The sequence below is a fragment of the Oncorhynchus masou genome, unplaced genomic scaffold, assembly GCF_036934945.1.
Source record: "Oncorhynchus masou masou isolate Uvic2021 unplaced genomic scaffold, UVic_Omas_1.1 unplaced_scaffold_700, whole genome shotgun sequence".
NCBI lineage: Eukaryota > Metazoa > Chordata > Actinopteri > Salmoniformes > Salmonidae > Oncorhynchus > Oncorhynchus masou.
Window position 1 is genome coordinate 361,074 of NW_027013460.1, and position 24,626 is coordinate 385,699.

Below are 24,626 nucleotides of genomic sequence, written 5' to 3' on the forward strand. Positions count from 1 at the left end.
ACTGGAATCTGCTATAGATATCTTACTATAGGCCTGTAGGGACTTGAATCTGCTATAGATATCTTACTGTAGGCCTGTGGGGACTGGAATCTGCTATAGATATCTTACTGTAGGCCTGTAGGGACTGGAATCTGCTGTAGATATCTACTATAGGCCTGTAGGGACTGGAATCTGCTATAGATATCTTACTATAGGTCAATAGGGACTGGATTTAAGCAATAAGGCCTAAGGGGTGTAGTATAGGGCCAATGTACCACTGCTAAGGGCTGTTCTTAAGCACAACGCACAGAGTGCCTATTGCTATTATAAACTGGTTACCAATGTAATTAGAGCAGTAAACATTTGTTTGTTATTGTCACGTTCATCATAACAAGGAGACCAATGCGCAGCGTGATAAGAATACATACTTCTTATAATGAAGAATAAACACTGAACAATCTATACAAAACTGCACAGACGCTATGATACACGCGTACTGACAGGCAACTACACATAGACAATAACCCACAAAACCAAAATGGAAAATGGCAACCTAAATAGGATCCCCAATCAGAGACAACGATAAACAGCTGTCTCTGATTGGGAACCAATTCAGGCCACCATAGACCTACATGTACTTAGACATACTAAAACCCCATAGATATACAAAAAACCCTAGACAGGGAAAACACCTAGACAATACAAAAACTAAACCAACCACCCTTGTCACACCCTGACCTAACCAAAATAATAAAGAAAACAAAGATAACTAAGGTCAGGGCGTGACAGTTATACCCATGGTATACGGTCTGACATACCATGGCTGTCAGCCAATCAGCATTCAGGGTTCGAATCACCCAGTTTATAATATACTATAGATATCTTACTTTAGGGCCTGTAGGTATGGCAGTGGCTGGAATCTGCTATAGATACTAAATGGACTGTGGAGACTGTAGGTACCACAGGGACTGGAATCTGCTATAGATACTAAATGGACTGTAGAGACTATAGGTACAGCAGGGACTGGAATCTGCTATAGATACTAAATGGACTGTCGAGACTATAGGTACAGCAGGGACTGGAATCTGCTATAGATACTAAATGGACTGTCGAGACTATAGGTACAGCAGGGACTGGAATCTGCTATAGATACTAAATGGACTGTGGAGACTATAGGTACAGCAGGGACTGGAATCTGCTATAGATACTAAATGGACTGTCGAGACTGTTGGTACAGCAGGGACTGGAATCTGCTATAGATACTAAATGGACTGTAGAGACTAGGTACAGCAGGGACTGGAATCTGCTATAGATACTAAATGGACTGTAGAGACTATAGGTACAGCAGGGACTGGAATCTGCTATAGATACTAAATGGACTGTAGAGACTATAGGTACAGCAGGGACTGGAATCTGCTATAGATACTAAATGGACTGTAGAGACTATAGGTACAGCAGGGACTGGAATCTGCTATAGATACTAAATGGATTGTCGAGACTGTAGGTACAGCAGGGACTGGAATCTGCTATAGATACTAAATGGACTGTAGAGACTAGGTACAGCAGGGACTGGAATCTGCTATAGATACTAAATGGACTGTAGAGACTAGGTACAGCAGGGACTGGAATCTGCTATAGATACTAAATGGACTGTAGAGACTAGGTACAGCAGGGACTGGAATCTGCTATAGATACTAAATGGACTGTAGAGACTATAGGTACAGCAGGGACTGGAATCTGCTATAGATACTAAATGGACTGTAGAGACTGTAGGTACAGCAGGGACTGGAATCTGCTATAGATACTAAATGGACTGTAGAGACTAGGAACAGCAGGGACTGGAATCTGCTATAGATACTAAATGGACTGTAGAGACTAGGAACAGCAGGGACTATGGGAATGTAGAGAAACATTCAACATTCCATAGTCTGTCGTCAGTACAGTGCAGCTAAACCAGAAATGTCTTTTAGGATTCTGAGGTGACAGTTACTTCTCATCCCCGGTGACGTCACTGTATGAGGCTTCAGCTATCTACCATCTTACATAAGGCTTGGAGTCTCCACCTCACCCCTGCCTCAACTCTCTGTATCGGAATAAGACTTTATAAACACTGTGTGGGAGAGAGAGAGCATAACAAGGGTTTTACAAGGGGAGGAGAGGGAACCAGTGTTGAGTCAGAGACAGACAGGAGACAGGAGGAAGATGTCAGTGTGTGGACTATAGGCTGGTATTTACATTACTATTATAAACAGACCTTTATATACTCTGGGAGGGCTGGAAACACACATCCTCTGTTACTCAGGAAAGCACTTTGTCACACACATACACACATACACACATGCGCACACACACACAAGCTTCGACACACACTTGTGCACAAATTCACGCACGTACGCACGCTCACACACACACACTCAGATATAAGCACACACATTATTGTACACATACTCACGTGTGTGTTCTCTCCCCTCCCCTGCAGACCAGAATGAGTGTGAGGATGGGCTGGATGACTGTGAGAGCAGAGGGATGCGCTGTAAGAACCTCATCGGGACCTACATGTGTATCTGTAACCCTGGTTACACACGGGCCCCTAACGGAGAGGGCTGCATAGGTAAGAAACACACACTAACACATACAATTCTGGTTTTATCACCAGTTCATGGCTGGTTTATGTTATGGGGTTATTCAATTCACATATACACCAAACTTACCAAGACACCAAAGAGGAGTATGATCCCATACAATGTACACACATACAATATTCCTATCATCTACTTGTAGTAGCAAACAATACATGTGCTAATGGATCTGTAGTTCATGTAGGGTTCCGTTGAGGTTGGAACCATCACACTTCATGGGGATTTGTCCATCTGGTGAACTACTGCAATAAACTGACATTCATCTCACAATATCTGATATAGTTTTATGCAGACTACACTACGATCTGTTCTGGATTGATTTAATCACTACATCTCCACCGTGTGTGTGTGTGTGTGTGTGTGTGTGTGTGTGTGTGTGTGTGTGTGTGTGTGTGTGTGTGTGTGTGTGTGTGTGTGTGTGTGTGTGTGTGTGTGTGTGTGTGTGTGTGTGTGTGTGTGTGTGTGTGTGTAGATCTGAACGAATGCTCTGCTAAGCCAGGTATCTGTGAGAACGGACGTTGTGAGAACACGGTTGGAAGCTATCGCTGCAGGTGTGACCAAGGCTTCAGCGCCAACCCTACACAGACTGACTGTATAGGTAAATACACCCCTTTCCCTACATCTCTCTTACTCACACTCTCACTCTATCTCTCACTCACTCTCTCTCTCTCTCCCTCTCCCTCTCATCTAGATAACCGCCAGGGACTGTGTTTCACGGAGGTGTTGACTACACTGTGCCAGATGCAGTCCAGTAACAGGAACAGTGTGACTAAGTCTGAGTGTTGCTGTGACGGAGGACGAGGCTGGGGCTCTAACTGTGAGCTGTGTCCTCTTCCTGGGACCACACACTACAAGAAGATGTGTCCACTGGGGCCCGGATACACAACAGACGGCAAAGGTAGAAATACTCACTCATATCTATACACAACCCTGCACCATGGATGGTACACAATCACTAGTCCACTGAGCTAAAGCCGAGGCAATAGCTCTGTGACATCACATTGTCTTCAGGTCTCATCAAACTACCTCCACTTTATGGACGGTTGGGATCTACCTGAGGACTACTCAGGCAAATGCAGATGAGTGTGTGTTTATTATGATAATGTTGTAGTTGAGAGGACTCTCTCTCCCTCAGACATTGATAAGTGTGTGTTTATTATGATAATGTTGTAGTTGACAGGACTCTCTCTCCCTCAGACATAGATGAGTGTGTGTTTATTATGATAATGTTGTAGTTGAGAGGACTCTCTCTCCCTCAGACATTGATAAGTGTGTGTTTATTATGATAATGTTGTAGTTGACAGGACTCTCTCTCCCTCAGACATAGATGAGTGTGTGTTTATTATGATAATGTTGTAGTTGAGAGGACTCTCTCTCCCTCAGACATTGATAAGTGTGTGTTTATTATGATAATGTTGTAGTTGACAGGACTCTCTCTCCCTCAGACATAGATGAGTGTGTGTTTATTATGATAATGTTGTAGTTGACAGGACTCTCTCTCCCTCAGACATTGATAAGTGTGTGTTTATTATGATAATGTTGTAGTTGACAGGACTCTCTCTCCCTCAGACATAGATGAGTGTCGTGTGATGGGGAACCTGTGTGTGAACGGACAGTGTGTCAACAGCCTGGGCTCCTACAGCTGTGTGTGTAAAACTGGGTACACCACAGATATCACTGGCACCCGGTGTGTGGGTAAGACTACGACACTAACACTGTCTAAGGTCCAGCCCCAAATCACACTCTATTACCTACTTAGTGCACTACCTTTGACCAGGCGTTCTCCTCCCTCTCTCCTGTGTAGATATGGATGAGTGTAACTTCTCTCTCCTGTGTAGATATGGATGAGTGTAACTTCTCTCTCTCCTGTGTAGATATGGATGAGTGTAACTTCTCTCTCCTGTGTAGATATGGATGAGTGTAACTTCTCTCTCTCCTGTGTAGATGTGGATGAGTGTAACTTCTCTCTCCTGTGTAGATATGGATGAGTGTAACTTCTCTCTCCTGTGTAGATATGGATGAGTGTAACTTCTCTCTCCTGTGTAGATATGGATGAGTGTAACTTCTCTCTCTCCTGTGTAGATGTGGATGAGTGTAACTTCTCTCTCCTGTGTAGATATGGATGAGTGTAACTTCTCTCTCCTGTGTAGATGTGGATGAGTGTAACTTCTCTCTCTCCTGTGTAGATGTGGATGAGTGTAACTTCTCTCTCTCCTGTGTAGATATGGATGAGTGTAACTTCTCTCTCCTGTGTAGATGTGGATGAGTATAACTTCTCTCTCTCCTCTCTAGATGTGGATGAGTGTAACTTCTCTCTCCTCTCGATGTGGATGAGTGTAGCTTCTCTCTCTCCTCTCTAGATATGGATGAGTGTAACTTCTCTCTCCTGTGTAGATATGGATGAGTGTAACTTTTCTCTCTCCTGTGTAGATGTGGATGAGTGTAACTTCTCTCTCCTCTCTAGATGTGGATGAGTGTAACTTCTCTCTCTCCTGTCTAGATATGGATGAGTGTAACTTCTCTCTCCTGTGTAGATATGGATGAGGGTAGCTTCTCTCTCTCCTCTCTAGATATGGATGAGTGTAACTTCTCTCTCCTGTGTAGATGTGGATGAGTGTAACTTGTCTCTCTCCTGTGTAGATATGGATGAGCGTAACTTGTCTCTCCTGTGTAGATATGGATGAGTGTAACTTCTCTCTCTCCTGTGTAGATATGGATGAGTGTAACTTCTCTCTCTCCTGTGTAGATGTGGATGAGTGTAACTTCTCTCTCTCCTGTGTAGATATGGATGAGTGTAACTTGTCTCTCCTGTGTAGATATGGATGAGTGGAACTTGTCTCTCTCCTGTGTAGATATGGATGAGTGTAACTTGTCTCTCCTGTGTAGATATGGATGAGTGTAACTTGTCTCTCCTGTGTAGATGTGGATGAGTGTAACTTGTCTCTCCTGTGTAGATATGGATGAGTGTGTGCAGGCTCCTAAGCCGTGTAACTTCCTCTGTAAGAACACAGAGGGAAGCTACCTCTGTTCCTGTCCCAGAGGATACATCCTGCAGGAGGACGGCAAGAGCTGCCGAGGTGAGACATGCACAGACACACACACAACAACACACACAGTCACAGTGACAGCCTCACACACCCAGTGTGTGCATTTCCGTGTGTGTGGTGAGCAGAGATTGTGATCTGTAGCGTCTGGTAGGTCATGTGTTTATCAGTGTGTATGGTCAGTTTGGGGAGTTTATACAAACAGAATTGGTCCATATTGCTCATTACCACTCTTGGCGACAGCTATGTTTACCCTAGGGCAGTATCTACACATGCTCATGCACACAGACACGCACAGACACACATACACACTCACTCACACAGACACAAACACACTCAGACACACACATTCAGACACACGCACAAACTTTCCGCCTGGTATCCACCATGTTTCCGGGGTCTGGTTCTGTGGCAGTTCATCAACAGGTCACTGACAGGAGAAGGACTGGAAACTAACTCTATACAGTTGTGGAGCTGGAATCTAACCTTTACTCTCTCTATCCCCCTCTCTCTCTATCCCTCTCTCTCTCTTTCCCCCTCTCTCTATCCCTCTCTCTCTCTATCCCCTCTCTCCCTATCCCCCTCTCTCTATCCCCTCTCTCCCTATCCCCCTCTCTCTATCCCCCTCTCTCTCTCTCTCTCCCCCTCCTCTCAGATCTGGATGAGTGTCAGAGCAAACAGCACAACTGTCAGTTCCTGTGTGTGAACACCATCGGAGGATTCACCTGCAAATGTCCTCCAGGCTTCACCCAGCACCATACTGCCTGCATAGGTAACACACACACACACACACAAACACACACACACACACACACACACACACACACACAAACTCCTCCCTCCTCCACTCGAATAGGCTTTACAAACATAACCAAAATGTAGCCACTTATCTTCAATCTCTCCCCATAAAAAGTCTCTTTAATGTTCTCCGTCTGCTATCACACATCAGATTGGGCTCAACTGAACTGTCGCCATGACAACTTAACAATGACTTGTTGTGGAATTTTGCAGTCTGTTGCCATGGTTACAACAGGGGTTTTCCATTCCGCACTTCAGCTCCCATGACTTTGTGGCTAGACAGCCTCCCTCCGTCCATTGGTCAATCAGCCAGTCAGTCTGTGGTGAATTAGTTTTACCTAGCCCGAGTAACAAGGTGGGTGTAGGTTGCATATTTGAGACCATTCCCATTGGTCCTGCACTGGCCAAGGTCAAACAGATGCACCCAGTCAGTCAGTCAGTCAGTCAGTAAATCAGTCAGCAAGTCACTCAGACAGTCTGTTGTTGACCAATGGTCTTTCTCTCTCTACCTCTCGCTCACCCCCACTCTCCTCCTCTCTTCTCCCGCTCTCCTTCCAGATAGTAATGTATCTCTCTCTCTGTAGATAGTAATGTCTCTCTCTCTCTGTAGATAGTAATGAATGTCTCTCTCTGTAGATAGTAATGTCTCTCTCTCTCTATAGATAGTAATGAATGTCTCTCTCTGTAGATAGTAATGAATGTCTCTCTCTGTAGATAGTAATGTCTCTCTCTCTCTGTAGATAGTAATGAATGTCTCTCTCTGTAGATAGTAATGAGTCTCTCTCTCTGTAGATAGTAATGTATCTCTCTGTAGATAGTAATGAATGTCTCTCTCTGTAGATAGTAATGTCTCTCTCTGTAGATAGTAATGAATGTCTCTCTCTGTAGATAGTAATCTCTCTCTCTCTCTGTAGATAGTAATGAATGTCTCTCTCTGTAGATAATAATGTTTCTCTCTGTAGATAGTAATGCATGTCTCTCTCTGTAGATAGTAATGTCTCTCTGTAGATAGTAATGAATGTCTCTCTCTGTAGATAGTAATGAATGTCTCTCTCTGTAGATAGTAATGTCTCTCTCTATAGATAGTAATGTCTCTCTCTGTAGATAGTAATGAATGTCTCTCTCTGTAGATAGTAATGTCTCTCTGTAGATAGTAATGAATGTCTCTCTCTGTAGATAGTAATGAATGTCTCTCTCTGTAGATAGTAATGTCTCTCTCTGTAGATAGTAATGAATGTCTCTCTCTGTAGATAGTAATGTCTCTCTCTGTAGATAGTAATGAATGTCTCTCTGTGTAGATAGTAATGTCTCTCTCTGTAGATAGTAATGAATGTCTCTCTCTGTAGATAGTAATGAATGTCTCTCTCTGTAGATAGTAATGAGTCTCTCTCTGTAGATAGTAATGAATGTCTCTCTCTGTAGATAGTAATGTCTCTCTCTGTGTAGATAGTAATGTCTCTCTCTGTAGATAGTAATGAATGTCTCTCTCTGTAGATAGTAATGAATGTCTCTCTCTGTAGATAGTAATGAATGTCTCTCTCTGTAGATAGTAATGAGTCTCTCTCTGTAGATAGTAATGAATGTCTCTCTCTGTAGATAGTAATGTCTCGCTCTCTCTGTAGATAGTAATGAATGTCTCTCTCTGTAGATAGTAATGTCTCTCTCTCTGTAGATAGTAATGAATGTCTCTCTCTGTAGATAGTAATGTCTCTCTCTGTAGATAGTAATGTCTCTCTCTGTAGATAGTAATGCATGTCTCTCTCTCTGTAGATAGTAATGTCTCTCTCTGTAGATAGTAATGAATGTCTCTCTCTGTAGATAGTAATGTCTCTCTCTGTAGATAGTAATGAGTCTCTCTCTGTAGATAGTAATGAATGTCTCTCTCTGTAGATAGTAATGTCTCTCTCTGTGTAGATAGTAATGTCTCTCTCTGTAGATAGTAATGAATGTCTCTCTCTGTAGATAGTAATGTCTCTCTCTGTAGATAGTAATGAATGTCTCTCTCTGTAGATAGTAATGTCTCTCTCTGTAGATAGTAATGTCTCTCTCTGTAGATAGTAATGTCTCTCTCTGTAGATAGTAATGAATGTCTCTCTCTGTAGATAGTAATGTCTCTCTCTCTCTGTAGATAGTAATGAATGTCTCTCTCTGTAGATAGTAATGAGTCTCTCTCTCTGTAGATAGTAATGTATCTCTCTGTAGATAGTAATGAATGTCTCTCTCTGTAGATAGTAATGTCTCTCTCTGTAGATAGTAATGAATGTCTCTCTCTGTAGATAGTAATCTCTCTCTCTCTCTGTAGATAGTAATGAATGTCTCTCTCTGTAGATAATAATGTTTCTCTCTGTAGATAGTAATGCATGTCTCTCTCTCTGTAGATAGTAATGTCTCTCTCTGTAGATAGTAATGAATGCCTCTCTGTAGATAGTAATGTCTCTCTCTGTAGATAGTAATGCATGTCTCTCTCTCTGTAGATAGTAATGTCTCTCTCTATAGATAGTAATGTCTCTCTCTGTAGATAGTAATGAATGTCTCTCTCTGTAGATAGTAATGTCTCTCTGTAGATAGTAATGAATGTCTCTCTCTGTAGATAGTAATGAATGTCTCTCTCTGTAGATAGTAATGTCTCTCTCTGTAGATAGTAATGAATGTCTCTCTCTGTAGATAGTAATGTCTCTCTCTGTAGATAGTAATGAATGTCTCTCTGTGTAGATAGTAATGTCTCTCTCTGTAGATAGTAATGAATGTCTCTCTCTGTAGATAGTAATGAATGTCTCTCTCTGTAGATAGTAATGAATGTCTCTCTCTGTAGATAGTAATGAGTCTCTCTCTGTAGATAGTAATGAATGTCTCTCTCTGTAGATAGTAATGTCTCTCTCTGTGTAGATAGTAATGTCTCTCTCTGTAGATAGTAATGAATGTCTCTCTCTGTAGATAGTAATGAATGTCTCTCTCTGTAGATAGTAATGAGTCTCTCTCTGTAGATAGTAATGAATGTCTCTCTCTGTAGATAGTAATGTCTCGCTCTCTCTGTAGATAGTAATGAATGTCTCTCTCTGTAGATAGTAATGTCTCTCTCTCTCTGTAGATAGTAATGAATGTCTCTCTCTGTAGATAGTAATGTCTCTCTCTGTAGATAGTAATGTCTCTCTCTGTAGATAGTAATGCATGTCTCTCTCTCTGTAGATAGTAATGTCTCTCTCTGTAGATAGTAATGAATGTCTCTCTCTGTAGATAGTAATGTCTCTCTCTGTAGATAGTAATGAATGTCTCTCTCTGTAGATAGTAATGTCTCGCTCTCTCTGTAGATAGTAATGTCTCTCTGTAGATAGTAATGAATGTTTCTCTCTGTAGATAGTAATGTCTCTCTCTGTAGATAGTAATGAATGTCTCTCTCTGTAGATAGTAATGTCTCTCTGTAGATAGTAATGAATGTCTCTCTCTGTAGATAGTAATGTCTCTCTCTGTAGATAGTAATGAATGTCTCTCTCTGTAGATAGTAATGTCTCTCTCTGTAGATAGTAATGAATGTCTCTCTCTGTAGATAGTAATGTCTCTCTCTGTAGATAGTAATGTCTCTCTCTGTAGATAGTAATGAATGTCTCTCTGTGTAGATAGTAATGTCTCTCTCTGTAGATAGTAATGAATGTCTCTCTCTGTAGATAGTAATGAATGTCTCTCTCTGTAGATAGTAATGAATGTCTCTCTCTGTAGATAGTAATGAGTCTCTCTCTGTAGATAGTAATGAATGTCTCTCTCTGTAGATAGTAATGTCTCTCTCTGTAGATAGTAATGAATGTCTCTCTCTGTAGATAGTAATGTCTCTCTGTAGATAGTAATGAATGTCTCTCTCTGTAGATAGTAATGTCTCTCTCTGTAGATAGTAATGAATGTCTCTCTCTGTAGATAGTAATGTCTCTCTCTGTAGATAGTAATGAATGTCTCTCTCTGTAGATAGTAATGTCTCTCTCTGTAGATAGTAATGTCTCTCTCTGTAGATAGTAATGAATGTCTCTCTGTGTAGATAGTAATGTCTCTCTCTGTAGATAGTAATGAATGTCTCTCTCTGTAGATAGTAATGAATGTCTCTCTCTGTAGATAGTAATGAATGTCTCTCTCTGTAGATAGTAATGAGTCTCTCTCTGTAGATAGTAATGAATGTCTCTCTCTGTAGATAGTAATGTCTCGCTCTCTCTGTAGATAGTAATGAATGTCTCTCTCTGTAGATAGTAATGTCTCTCTCTCTCTGTAGATAGTAATGAATGTCTCTCTCTGTAGATAGTAATGTCTCTCTCTGTAGATAGTAATGTCTCTCTCTGTAGATAGTAATGCATGTCTCTCTCTCTGTAGATAGTAATGTCTCTCTCTGTAGATAGTAATGAATGTCTCTCTCTGTAGATAGTAATGTCTCTCTCTGTAGATAGTAATGAATGTCTCTCTCTGTAGATAGTAATGTCTCGCTCTCTCTGTAGATAGTAATGTCTCTCTGTAGATAGTAATGAATGTTTCTCTCTGTAGATAGTAATGGCTCTCTCTGTAGATAGTAATGAATGTCTCTCTGTAGATAGTAATGAATGTCTCTCTCTGTAGATAGTAATGCATGTCTCTCTCTCTGTAGATAGTAATGCATGTCTCTCTCTCTGTAGATAGTAATGAGTGCTCTCTCTCTGTAGATAGTAATGCGTGTCTCTCTCTCTGTAGATAGTAATGCATCTCTCTCTCTCTGTAGATAGTAATGAGTCTCTCTCTCTGTAGATAGATATGAGTCTCTCTCTCTGTAGATAGTAATGAGTGTCTCTCTCTGTAGATAGTAATGAATGTCTCTCTCTCTTTCTGGAGATAGTAATGAATGTCTCTCTCTCTCTCTGTAGATAATAATGAATGTGGGTCGGACCCTGCTCTGTGTGGCTCTAATGGTGTGTGTCAGAACAGCCCAGGCAGCTTCAACTGCGAGTGTACTAGAGGATTCTCAATGGACCCCAATGGACAGAGCTGTGAAGGTCAGCCAATCACTGCCTCTCTCGAGATCAGCTGACTCCATACCCCTAGGCACTTTATATAGATCAGATAGGTATAGGCAATATGGCAATCTCTCAGGGATTTGGTAGAAACTTCACCTTTTTGATTGTACCTATCCAGTACAGTTCGATAACTGTATGGCCACATAACTATTGTAATGCTGTGTGTGTGGGTGTTTGTTTGTGTGTGTGTGTGGTTTCCCTGGCAGATATGGATGAGTGTGATGGTAACCACCGTTGTCAACATGGCTGTCAGAACCTGGTGGGAGGGTACCGGTGTAGCTGTCCTCAGGGATACCTACAACACTATCAATGGAACCAGTGTGTCGGTGAGTGGTACAGACTCTCTCTCTCTTTCTCTCAATCCTTCTCCCCCCCCTGTCTGTCTTCTGTCTTTCTCTCCCCGCCCTGTCTGTCTTCTGTCTTTCTCTCCCCCTGTCTGTCTGTCTTCTGTCTTTCTCTCCCCCTGTCTGTCTGTCTTTCTCTCCCCCCTGTCTGTCTGTCTTCTGTCTTTTTCTCTCCCCCTGTCTGTCTGTCTTCTGTCTTTCTCTCCCCCTGTCTGTCTGTCTGTCTGTCTGTCCTCTGTCTTTCTCTCCCCCCTGTCTGTCTGTCTGTCTTCTGTCTTTCTCTCCCCCTGTCTGTCTTCTGTCTTTCTCTCCCCCTGTCTGTCTGTCTTCTGTCTTTCTCTCCCCCTGTCTGTCTGTCTGTCTTCTGTCTTTCTCTCCCCCTGTCTGTCTGTCTGTCTTCTGTCTTTCTCTCCCCCCCTGTCTGTCTTCTGTCTTTCTCTCCCCCTGTCTGTCTGTCTTCTGTCTTTCTCTCCCCCCCTGTCTGTCTGTCTTCTGTCTTTCTCTCCCCCCCTGTCTGTCTGTCTTCTGTCTTTCTCTCCCCCCTTGTCTGTCTGTCTTCTGTCTTTCTCTCTCCCTCAACATCAAATCTACATCCCTTTCCTGGAAGTTGAACTTGTTCCTCTCTAGATTACTGGAAGAGCTCCCTTCCTGAGTCACTGTCCTACATGAACACTGTTGTTATAACTGAGTCGCTGGGACTTTAACTTGACTCTCTGATGGGAATTACAGCATTGATATTCAGTGGCCTTTCCCAAAAAGAACACGGCCAATGTTTATCAGATGAACCGGTACTACAGATGGTTTCCTCCTTCCCTTCAAGAGTTTCTCAGTATTGTTTGTGTTCTCTGGCCGAGGTTTGACCCATATTTGACATCTGTTTGTTTTGTTGACTTCCTGTCTGTGTTGTTTGCTTCCTGTGGTCAGATGAGAACGAGTGCCAGAACACTCAGATCTGTGGGGGAGCGTCGTGCCATAACACCCTGGGGAGCTTCCGTTGCCTCTGTCCCACTGGGTTCAACTACGGAGACCAGGGGGTGCAGTGACATCAACGAGTGCTCCTCCTCCTCTAATCCATGTAACTACGGCTGTTCCAACACAGACGGAGGGTATCTCTGTGGCTGTCCACCTGGATACTACCGCGTGGACAGACAGGGGTGAGTGATTGAGGCTGTGTGTGTGTGTGTGTGTGTGTGTGTGTGTGTGTGTGTGTGTGTGTGTGTGTGTGTGTGTGTGTGTGTGTGTGTGTGTGTGTGCGTGTGCGTGTGTGTGTGTTTGATCTACCCAGGCGCAATATCATTATTAATTTTGATGGATAGACGGGTTTGTTGTTTAGCAACAAAACCAACACGTGCGTAACTATGGGACAAAACAGACAGGGTTGGCTTAGATTGTTGACAACATGTAAACTACATTTTGTCTCCGAGATTTATTGAAAACATATATAAATGTGCACAATGTCTCTCAAATACATCGTTACAGTTGTTGGTTAGCTAGCTAGCGAATTTTAGCCATATTAGCATTGTAATGAAATCAGTCAAAACCCCTAAAAAAGACATGGCATCAAGAACAAGATGAAACTAGCTGAAACGAGTCACTTTATTGTCATTGTTGGTAGCTATCTGGCCATCCACAATCACAACAACACATAGACCCCTGTCCCATTGAAGTGTGCACATTGTTTTGGTGATGTTGTCAGCTAGCCCATGTATAGGCAAGATGGTGTTTGGGTATGATTTTATTCCCTGTGTGTGTGTGTGATTGACTCCTTTCTGTGTGTTCCAGGCACTGTGTGTCAGGCGTGGGCTTTGGTAGTGGTGTGAGTCTGGGCCAGGGAGGAGGAGGAGGAGGAGGAGGAGGAGGAGGAGGAGGGGCAGCAGAGGTGGGTGACAACGATCTGTCTCCTGAGGCCTGCTACGAGTGTAAGATCAACGGTTACCCCAAGAAGGGACGCAAACGCCGCGACACCAACTCAACACTGGAGCAACCTCTGGACAATGCACAGGTAATGTCTGTCTGTCTTGGTCTGGTGGCCCCTAGAATGGTCATGCTATCATGTCTTGCCTGCTCTTCACTGAATCCGTAGTACATATTAACTGTGTGGTCCTGTGTTGTGTCATCAGGATCCGGAGTGTTGAGTGTTGTCAGTGTTTACATAATCCACCTACTACATGGTCCTGTGTCCTCAGCATCAGGAGACAGTGAGCCTGGACAGTGTTACACATCATATATCTGTATAATACTGTATATCTATATGTAACCTGTCCTGTGTCCTCAGCATCAGGAGACAGTGAACCTGGACAGTGTTACACATCATATATCTGTATAATACTGTATATCTATATGTAACCTGTCCTGTGTCCTCAGCATCAGGAGACAGTGAGTCTGGACAGTGTTACACATCATATATCTGTATAATACTGTATATCTATATGTAACCTGTCCTGTGTCCTCAGCATCAGGAGACAGTGAGTCTGGACAGTGTTACACATCATATATCTGTATAATACTGTATATCTATCTATATGTAACCTGTCCTGTGTCCTCAGCATCAGGAGACAGTGAGCCTGGACAGTGTTACACATCATATATCTGTATAATACTGTATGTCTATATGTAACCTGTCCTGTGTCCTCAGCATCAGGAGACAGTGAACCTGGACAGTGTTACACATCATATATCTGTATAATACTGTATATCTATATGTAACCTGTCCTGTGTCCTCAGCATCAGGAGACAGTGAGTCTGGACAGTGTTACACATCATATATCTGTATAATACTGTATATCTATATGTAACCTGTCCTGTGTCCTCAGCATCAGGAGACAGTGAGCCTGGACAGTGTTACACATCATATATCTGTATAATACTGTATATCTATATGTAACCTGTCCTGTGTCCTCAGCATCAGGAGACAGTGAACCTGGACAGTGTTACACATCATATATCTGTATAATACTGTATATCTATCTATATGTAACCTGTCCTGTGTCCTCAGCATCAGGAGACAGTGAGCCTGGACAGTGTTACACATCATATATCTGTATAATACTGTATATCTATATGTAACCTGTCCTGTGTCCTCAGCATCAGGAGACAGTGAGCCTGGACAGTGTTACACATCATATATCTGTATAATACTGTATGTCTATATGTAACCTGTCCTGTGTCCTCAGCATCAGGAGACAGTGAGCCTGGACAGTGTTACACATCATATATCTGTATAATACTGTATATCTATATGTAACCTGTCCTGTGTCCTCAGCATCAGGAGACAGTGAACCTGGACAGTGTTACACATCATATATCTGTATAATACTGTATATCTATATAACCTGTCCTGTGTCCTCAGCATCAGGAGACAGTGACTGTGTTACACATCATATATCTGTATAATACTGTAACCTGTCCTGTGTCCTCAGCATCAGGAGACAGTGAGCCTGGACAGTGTTACACATCATATATCTGTATAATACTGTATATCTATCTATATGTAACCTGTCCTGTGTCCTCAACATCAGGAGACAGTGAGCCTGGACAGTGTTACACATCATATATCTGTATAATACTGTATATCTATATGTAACCTGTCCTGTGTCCTCAGCATCAGGAGACAGTGAGTCTGGACAGTGTTACACATCATATATCTGTATAATACTGTATATCTATCTATATGTAACCTGTCCTGTGTCCTCAGCATCAGGAGACAGTGAGTCTGGACAGTGTTACACATCATATATCTGTATAATACTGTATATCTATATGTAACCTGTCCTGTGTCCTCAGCATCAGGAGACAGTGAACCTGGACAGTGTTACACATCATATATCTGTATAATACTGTATATCTATATGTAACCTGTCCTGTGTCCTCAGCATCAGGAGACAGTGAGCCTGGACAGTGTTACACATCATATATCTGTATAATACTGTATGTCTATATGTAACCTGTCCTGTGTCCTCAGCATCAGGAGACAGTGAACCTGGACAGTGTTACACATCATATATCTGTATAATACTGTATGTAACCTGTCCTGTGTCCTCAGCATCAGGAGACAGTGAGCCTGGACAGTGTTACACATCATATATCTGTATAATACTGTATATCTATATGTAACCTGTCCTGTGTCCTCAACATCAGGAGACAGTGAGCCTGGACAGTGTTACACATCATATATCTGTATAATACTGTATATCTATATGTAACCTGTCCTGTGTCCTCAGCATCAGGAGACAGTGAGTCTGGACAGTGTTACACATCATATATCTGTATAATACTGTATATCTATATGTAACCTGTCCTGTGTCCTCAGCATCAGGAGACAGTGAACCTGGACAGTGTTACACATCATATATCTGTATCAATATCTGTATATCTATATCTATATGTAACCTGTCCTGTGTCCTCAGCATCAGGAGACCGTGAGTCTGGAGAGTGTGGACATTGAGGACACCCTGCTGTTCAACCTGAACATGTCCGGCCTGTCCAGCCGAGACCACATCCTGGAGTTCACCCCGGCCCTGTCCACGCTCAACAACCACGTGCGCTACTACATCGACTACGGCAACGAGCTGGGCTACTTCAAGATTAGCCAGAGGGAGGGGCTTAGCTACCTGCACCTGTCCAAGAGGAAGTCCCTCCCCCCTGGAGCCTACTTCCTGCAGATCAGTAGCGTGGCCGTGTACAGGAAGAAGGAGCTGGCAGCGCTGGAGGACAGCAACGATAAAGACTACCTCACAGGCCAGCTGGGAGACACACTCACCATGAGGGTGCAGATAGTCCTGCATTAACCTACACTACAGGACTGACTGGGGTGGCTGGTCTGGGCTGGGTGGGGAGTGTCTGCCTGTAAACACTGGGCTAGGAACAGATTCATTTACCCTTGATCCATATCTCAACCATTAGGATGGGGAGAGAAGATCTGACCCTGGGTCAGTGGTTATGGGCAACTTCTACCTACTCTGAGAGAGAGCTTGGGACAATCTCAACGCCAAAGAGACTAATGGGTGGGTGCGGGGAGGGGGGATTGCGTTGTTTGATTCCCAAAGATGATTCTACATATCATAGATACAACCTTTAGTGCTACAGTGTAGGCCTAACCCACTGGCTACAGTATGGCTGTCTGAAGAAAGGCTTAGAGAATGAGAATGACATGGAGGGAAGACATGACAATGACACAACAATAACCACTCTAAACTGCTCTGTGCAGGAAGCTCTGGTTTGAATGTTTTTTTTATTTTTATGAAAAAGGTTTATATGAAATAGGTTTTGTATGATGATATGTGGAATCTGCCACTCTTTTGTGGTACATGTAGGGCAAATGCATTATCCACGCATAGCCCCTACCCCCAAGACCATGAGGGTAGCTAGGGAGTATGGGGTAGGAGGTAGGGGCTAGCGGTGGATTTGGACTGAGTAGCAGAGTGCAGAAGTCACTGATGCTGAGTGTTCACAGCTTGGCAGAGGTGGAAGTGAAAGGCAGCGTTCAGATTCTCCACCCTTCTCCCTGAAGTGTGCACTTGCTCACTCCCCCTTCATGGTTCACAAAGCATTGGCTGCTAAGGAGAGTTTCCACCATTCGGTAAACCAGTCCATTCCTTTCAAATCCCTGAGGGGAGAAGGGTAGGGAATCGAACCGTAGCTAAAGTCTTTAGCTAGAAGGACCCCTCTTCCTCATCATAACTATGCTTCTTCATCTTCCCCACTGACTAGACTTCAGCATTACACATATTTACTGGTGCTAGTAACACATCCACATAGACTTATAAATGCACTGTAATACTCAACACACAGTAGCTGTCTGTCTACTGTCCTTTTAATAAGATGTCAGACGTCTTCTTTTCAACCAAAGTAACAGCCTGTCTGCTCTCTATACCACATGTAAATGAAGTGTTTATACTGTAATCAATGCCATGTTTAGAATGTTCATCTATGAAGCCTTTTGTAAACTAGAGAACGCCCCTGGGAGGAGGGGGTGTAATGGTGCTTATAATGACCTACTACTTCCTTTGATAAACTGTATACACACACACATTAAAAACACACACTCGCAAACACACAACACAAATACACACACACACGCCCTCAAACACACTCAAAACATACACCGTTCTGATGATGCCAAACCTGTGCCTTCATGATTATGCACTGAGGTCGACGCGGCCACACACTTTTCGCTCGTACAATCAGTGCTCCGTAGCGAAGTCAATCAGACCAGCCGCAGACTCATCCGTCTGTCGCTCTGTCACATCAGTGCTCCGACCAGCCGCAGACTCATCCGTCTGTCGCTCTGTCACATCAGTGCTCCGTAGCGAAGTCAATCAGACCAGCCGCAGACTCATCCGTCTGTCGCTCTGTCACATCAGTGCTCCGTAGCGAAGTCAATCAGACCAGCCGCAGACTCATCCGTCTGTCGCTCTGTCACATCAGTGCTCCGTAGCGAAGTCAATCAGACCAGCCGCAGACTCATCCGTTGTCGCTCTGTCACATCAGTGCTCCGTAGCGAAGTCAATCAGACCAGCCGCAGACTCATCCGTCTGTCGCTCTGTCACATCAGTGCTCCGTAGCGAAGTCAATCAGACCAGCCGCAGACTCATCCGTCTGTCGCTCTGTCACATCAGTGCTCCGTAGCGAAGTCAATCAGCCAGCCGCAGACTCATCCGTCTGTCGCTCTGTCACATCAGTGCTCCGTAGCGAAGTCAATCAGACCAGCCGCAGACTCATCCGTCTGTCGCTCTGTCACATCAGTGCTCCGTAGCGAAGTCAATCAGACCAGCCGCAGACTCATCCGTCTGTCGCTCTGTCACATCAGTGAGGGTTTAGTTGTAAAGTCACAATAAAAACTTGTTTTGTTTAAAAGGTTTCGTTGTTGTCCCTGTCTCCCAACTTCACTTCCTCTCTTTGCAGATTATGCTATTTATGGGATGTATTTTAACCACTTTAAGGGCCAAATTCACAGACACAGATTAAGCCTCATCCTGGGCTAAAAGCACTTTTAATGCCCATGATTTTTAGTGTATGCTTAAATTACATTTCTCATTTAGCAGATGCAATCACCTTGCTCTAGTATACAGACATGGTTGAATGTATTTTTTCACCTCGTCCACTCAGAAATTTGAACCATTGATTAACCTTTTGTTTACTGGCCCAATGCTCTTAACCGCTAGACTACCTGCTGCCCTAAGAGTCTACCTTTCTTTGCTTTCATTACTGACAGCTGAAAGGACTGGTGACATCTCCTCTCCACACTGCTTCCTGCTTCTACCGAGCATCATCTCAGCCTAATGAAAGGATGAGGGATGGAAGCTATTGGAATTCCAGAGACGATATAAAACGAAAACTACTGAACCACAGCCACCATATCCAGTTCAACACAACCCAATGACTGCATCTAGAAGGCAAGGGTCACGTTACCCCTTCTCAGACATTGCATGCATCAACCAATGGTTGCGTGTCCCGTCACCAACAGTGCTATCGATAGATTGCTATAACGTGGTTAGCTGAGACATAAAATACCTATCCAGGCGTTGTAAGATCTGGCATGCATCTGCAAGTTAGTCAGCCTGGAACTACCTATTTCTCAGTGAAACTCCTCCCTGGTGTGGTTTACAGTAGCCTTCTGATTCTACAGTTAAAAGATCTAACGTGGAATGTTTTGGTTGCCGACATGCTGCCCAAATATGAGCCTGTGTGAAGGGTTTGGTCCCTAAGACATGGAAACTCCCTGGAACTATGAAAAGGTTTAACAGCACCACTTCGTGGTCATTCAGGGTACAGACTTACATAGAATTCTATCCAAAGCCGATATACATAAATGGGCATAGCCAACATTTTCATATAGGTTTCCCCAATTGGAATTGAACCTGCAACACTGGCATCTCTAGAACGATGCTCTTGCGAACCGAGCCACACAGACAAGAAAATCAGTGATGTTTCATTGCCATTAATGGCCAAATCAGCAGGCATAGACAGTGAAGCAAAGGGATAACAACAATCTTTATTAAACAATGTAATTATTGTACAACGACATAACATGGAACATAACAAAACTAATAAGCAGGTTTATTTACAACTTTGATGTATCAGTTGCTGCCTGTGGAGCCAAATCCACCAGCCCCACGCTCAGTCTCATCCAGAGTCTGAAACACAGAGGGAAGACACAGTTAATACTACAACACTGGAACGAAGGGTATTTTAGTGACTTTCTATGCAAATGAGCACAGTTTTCCCAAACACTGATTTAGCCTAGTCCAGGACAAAAAGTATGTTCAATGGAAATTGTTAAAGTGAAGAGGTTAAGTCCAGGACAATGCTCGATCAGTCGAGAAAAACAGCCCTAAGGGCTCAAGACTCATTCTCACAGAAATAAGATGCACTTAAAAATCGACATTTCAGTCTCAGGTTTAAATGAAATGAGACTGCTTGACAAGGTGTGTCCATTTAAGGTTTTGTGAAATGGATCGTAAAGCTGTGATCAGCAACTCACTACTAGGCCTGAGCATGTATGGTAACACTATAAATAGTCATAGTCTATAGAGAAGCGTGAAGTACCTTTAGCTCCTGTAGGTCTGGGTAGCAGATCCTCTCGCACACCAGCTGAGCCACACGGTCCCCTTTTTTCACTGGGACACAGAAACAAACACCATCACTCAACTGTCACCCACTTTCCCAACACCATCACTACAATGTTTCACTGGAAAACTGATCTCAATGTGAAATGCATTTGGATTGAGCAATCAGTAAAACAAGTTATTTCAGTTTCTGATGAGGCATTTAAGTTTAAGCAAAGGGTATATAATTAACGGGGGAAAAAATATATATATATAAAAAATGTATGTACCAATTGCAGATGGTCCCTTTAATCATGGATACAAAGTGCTTTCAAAGCTTTGAGTTTGGAAAGGTGGCATGTGAATATGTGAATGATTATTTTTAAAGCTCACCTTCAAAGGTTTCCTTGCTGAAGTTGAACAGCACCACCCCCACATTACCTCTATAGTCCTCATCCACTACTCCAGCTGGGGGAGACAGGCACTCCAGTTAGCCTAGCTGTTATGAATGTACCCTGTCAGTTCTATGTTCTAGACTCTGGTTAGAACAGCCAAAGAGTGACTTGGGTTTATGAAATCTCCATCAGAACTATGGTTACCACTTTTCTGCCATTTTTATAACCCTATAACCCATCTCTTAGGAAAAATGTTATATTAATATCTGAAGGTCAAAAAGTAAACTCACCCCCAACATCGATGAAGTGTTTTGCAGCCAGGCCAGACCGTGGTGCTGTGAAAAAAGAGAAATACATCAAATATGACTAAGCTCCGTAATGTTTTATGCTGGAGAAAAGTGAAGGGGAGATGAGAAAGAAGGGTTGAACAAGATGAGTCTGAAAGCAGTCTCCATTGACTGTGTTGGAGCATCACATATGTGATGCATTGTGGGTAAATTGACTGACTGATGGATCTACCAATAACAACGAGTAGTTATTTATGTTGCAAGGTGATTTGTCAGTAGGCAGTCAGTCGCCTGCACTTTCAGTTGTAATGAGGGGGTTTGATTAATCTTGCCCGGATGCCTGTGTAGGCATGTATTGCACCAGCAGAAAGTGGATTGCATTAGATTTGAAACTGGGCTGCCTCCCAGGAGTCCCACTCTGGCTGACTGCAACGTTTGCTCAAAACAAGTGACATAATTAAGCATGTAGTAATTAGTAGGATTCTGTGTTGCCATGCAAAAGTGATCGCTTTCTGCCTTCCCAATGAAAAGTAGTTTGAATTTTCTAACATTTATTTTATGTAAAAGAGATGTAGGTTTCTGGTTCAATCCAGATCAAAGTAAAATAACTCCCTCACTGTCAAGTCAAACAATACTCAAAGAGACCTACCCCCACATACCTGTAGGCCAGGGTGCAATTACATTTTTTCTTTAAGTTTGTGTCCTGGTACCCTACTCACCCACTCTGCCATAGCAGCCTGAAGGAACTGCTATCTGGATGTCAGTCTTCACGATAGCCTTGTCCATAGGACCAATACTGTAGTCGTAGGCACTGTTAGAAAAAACATCAACAGGTGGCTTACAGTCACTAACTTACAAAGGCAGTGACCTACATCTAACTCCCCTCCCATCCAATCGTTAGTAGGAGCAGGCTAGCACTACCGTTAGCCAACTTTTCTCCTGTTAAAGTTGGTCATATAAACATGAAGCAAGACAGCATTATGCATGGTCGTTTGCTAACTACAGTTTTACTTTTGATTGATAGCAGAAAAATAAACAGCCACATGCAGGATACACTCACTGCAACGTTTTGAATTCAAGTAACGTTATCTTGTTTATGTGAATAGCAAACCAGTAAAATATACAGCATTCAAATCACTTCCAGTGACCATGTCCCGGACTCTGACCCACCTGAACAGGTCGTAGCCAGCAGCTTTAGCAGAGCCCCGGGTAGGAGCAGTGGCATGTTCAGACAACTTGGAAAACTTCAGCACCGATATCACTTTCTCTGCCACTACATGTGGCTTTGTCCTCTTCAGTGGAGAAACTTCTGCGGCGTCTATCACTTCTGAGCAAGGCATGTTTACAAAGTTTGTGGTAAGAAAGTTGAGTTAATTCCAAAATAATAAGATTGCTATGGTTAGTTTACTAACGTTAGCTAACTAGTTAAAATATGGCGAGTTGTTGCTACTTTTCTGAATCGTATTTGGAAGCACACATTCCCGCCAATTTCAATTGAATCTGCCTCGCCGTCGTTGAAAAAAGACAATCTCGCGAGAGTTCTGACAACTTGACCAGCTGTGAGCTGAATGACAGGAAAGCTTTAGTTTACTAATCCTTGAATGATGTATCTTGATTTCGGTAAAACCCTCGACTACAAATCTGACAACAGTACAATTACCGGTACCTTCACATCATGTTAATACTAAAGTTGATAATACAACAACCAGTTAGCATAGCAAAGTAGCTAGCTGCTAGTGCTAGCAAACATGAGCTATTACTGAAAAGCAATGTAGCTAGCCAACGAGCTACCTGCATTCTCGCATCCTTTTCTCCTGGCCAGAGTGGGAGAATGCAGATAAAATGTTCTGTGTGAGAGCACTGAAGACTGGGCAGCGATAATCGAAGAACAACACCGCCAGTAGAGCCTCTGCTTTGCAACGAAGTGCTCCATCTTGTTAAAGATACAGTACTCCCCGGCTGCGGCATCAGCGCCTTCAGAAAGTATTCATACCCCTTGACTTATTCCACATGCTGTGTTACAGACCGAATTAGAAATTGATTAAATATTGTTTTCCTCTCACCAATCTATACACAATATCCCATAACTACAAAGTGAAAATATGTTTTTATACATTTTTGCTAATGTATTGACAACCAATACAGGCAGAGTGAGTATTGGTTAAGTGGGACATTTGACATTGTAATGAATATCTTCAAACGTGTACAATAACATAACCAACAATCAATGCCTAATTTTAATTTGGAACTGGAATAAACTGATTGATCACATCACACAGGTGTATAACAGAACACACACACAGGCTCAGTTTGATAGTGCACCCCTAAGTAACAGTGCAGATGAAAAATTATCAGGCCTACTGTACATCTTACTGTACAAAAGTATTGTTGAAAAAAAAAGGTCTAGGTTGGAACTGTTGCTGTTAACATACAATAAATATATTTGATTCTAAACTGGATTAAACACACAGTCCTAATGAGAGGTGTGTGGGTGTTTAAAGTTTTCAACAAGCATGTCTATTCTGGGTTACATTTTTGACAGTGCAACCCTGAGGTCATGCTCAGCATTGAGTCTGTTTCTGTACTTGTTTGTTTTGTTTTTTAAGTATTCCAGGGTTGAGAACCCTGACTCGCATAGGTATGTGGTGCCAAACTAGCTTAGAACATCTACTGCTTTCTCAGTCTAGACAGGAGACTGCTTCCTGCTGTAGATGAGCAACCCAGAACTGAGTGTTTGCCTCAAAAAGCATCTTGCTTCAATTAGTTTATTCCAGAATAAAATTTTAGTATTTTACTAGCAACAGTTCCAACCTAAACTCATTTAACAATATTTCTAGAGTAATATGTACAGTATAGTAGGCCTGATAATGTTTAGTCTTCACCTGTACTGTTTCTTAGGGTTGCACTATCAGTAGCTAGCTAGCTTGCTTTGGCTAATGTTAGCTAGCTATTAGCTGAGTACAAGAGGATTGTTTGAAATAAACTCACATCTACTACTATGAGAGATAGCACTCCCTTATTTCTGCTTATCATCATCACCTGTTATAAAATGACAACAATTCCGTGCTAATTGACTTACTTTTCCATTGTCGAAGCACTGTTTCCCGACGCATTCTGCCCTGTTCTGTGTTTACCGTCATGCTGTGGGTGTTTGGTCAAGACCTGTCGTTTTAATTTGTTCGTTTTTAGATACTCATTACTAAGCACTTCCCTGCACAAAACACATTTTGGGCGCTCCTCGATATTTATCAAAGTTTGTATTAAACCAAGCTCGAGAAACGCATCGCTGTTTTTTCGTTTCATGACGATTGAGTTCGTCAGAATTTGTGGCTAGTTTTGAGTCCATTTGATGATGGCGAGTGGGAATGATGTTGACAGGCTGTCAGGTTAGGAAGGCTAAGAGTTTCAAAACACTTGCAAGTGAACATTTGTAATTACTTTTTTCATGTGTCAAATGTCATTTTTTGTACACATGATTTTTTCACATGTCCAGTGTGTGGTTTGATTTGATCGCCTGTTATGGGCATTTTTACACGCGTTCTTCACATCTGTCCAGAGAAAATGTACAGGTGA

The 24,626-nt window shown here is 42.7% G+C and overlaps 2 protein-coding genes across 3 annotated transcripts in view; one reads left to right on the forward strand and one right to left on the reverse strand.

The window, feature by feature from the left end:
• LOC135537031 (fibrillin-1-like) overlaps positions 1-18,082 on the forward strand; it is a 125,397-nt gene extending 107,315 nt beyond the window's left edge. Inside the window, 12 exon segments of the mRNA XM_064963243.1 lie at positions 2,459-2,590; positions 3,091-3,216; positions 3,310-3,516; positions 4,188-4,313; positions 5,573-5,695; positions 6,318-6,434; positions 11,332-11,460; positions 11,688-11,807; positions 12,750-12,855; positions 12,857-12,979; positions 13,608-13,827; positions 16,232-18,082. Coding sequence (XP_064819315.1) covers positions 2,459-2,590; positions 3,091-3,216; positions 3,310-3,516; positions 4,188-4,313; positions 5,573-5,695; positions 6,318-6,434; positions 11,332-11,460; positions 11,688-11,807; positions 12,750-12,855; positions 12,857-12,979; positions 13,608-13,827; positions 16,232-16,612 — 1,910 coding nt within the window. The 3' untranslated portion in view covers positions 16,613-18,082.
• Positions 18,083-19,798: 1,716 nt separating this feature from the next.
• Positions 19,799-24,396, reverse strand: LOC135537032 (deoxyuridine 5'-triphosphate nucleotidohydrolase-like). Of its 2 annotated transcripts, none has more exons than XM_064963245.1 (7): positions 24,133-24,396; positions 22,224-22,380; positions 21,773-21,864; positions 21,057-21,101; positions 20,765-20,839; positions 20,373-20,443; positions 19,799-19,960 (listed from the first exon to the last, which is right to left on the reverse strand). In XM_064963245.1, the coding sequence occupies exons 1-7, from the start codon at positions 24,191-24,193 to the stop codon at positions 19,904-19,906; spliced, it is 558 nt and encodes a 185-aa protein (XP_064819317.1). In that variant the 5' UTR covers positions 24,194-24,396; the 3' UTR covers positions 19,799-19,903. The 2 variants fall into 2 exon arrangements, with proteins under 2 accessions (XP_064819317.1, XP_064819316.1); XM_064963244.1 differs by lacking the exon at positions 24,133-24,396 and adding an exon at positions 22,845-23,235.
• Positions 24,397-24,626: the final 230 nt, after the last annotated feature.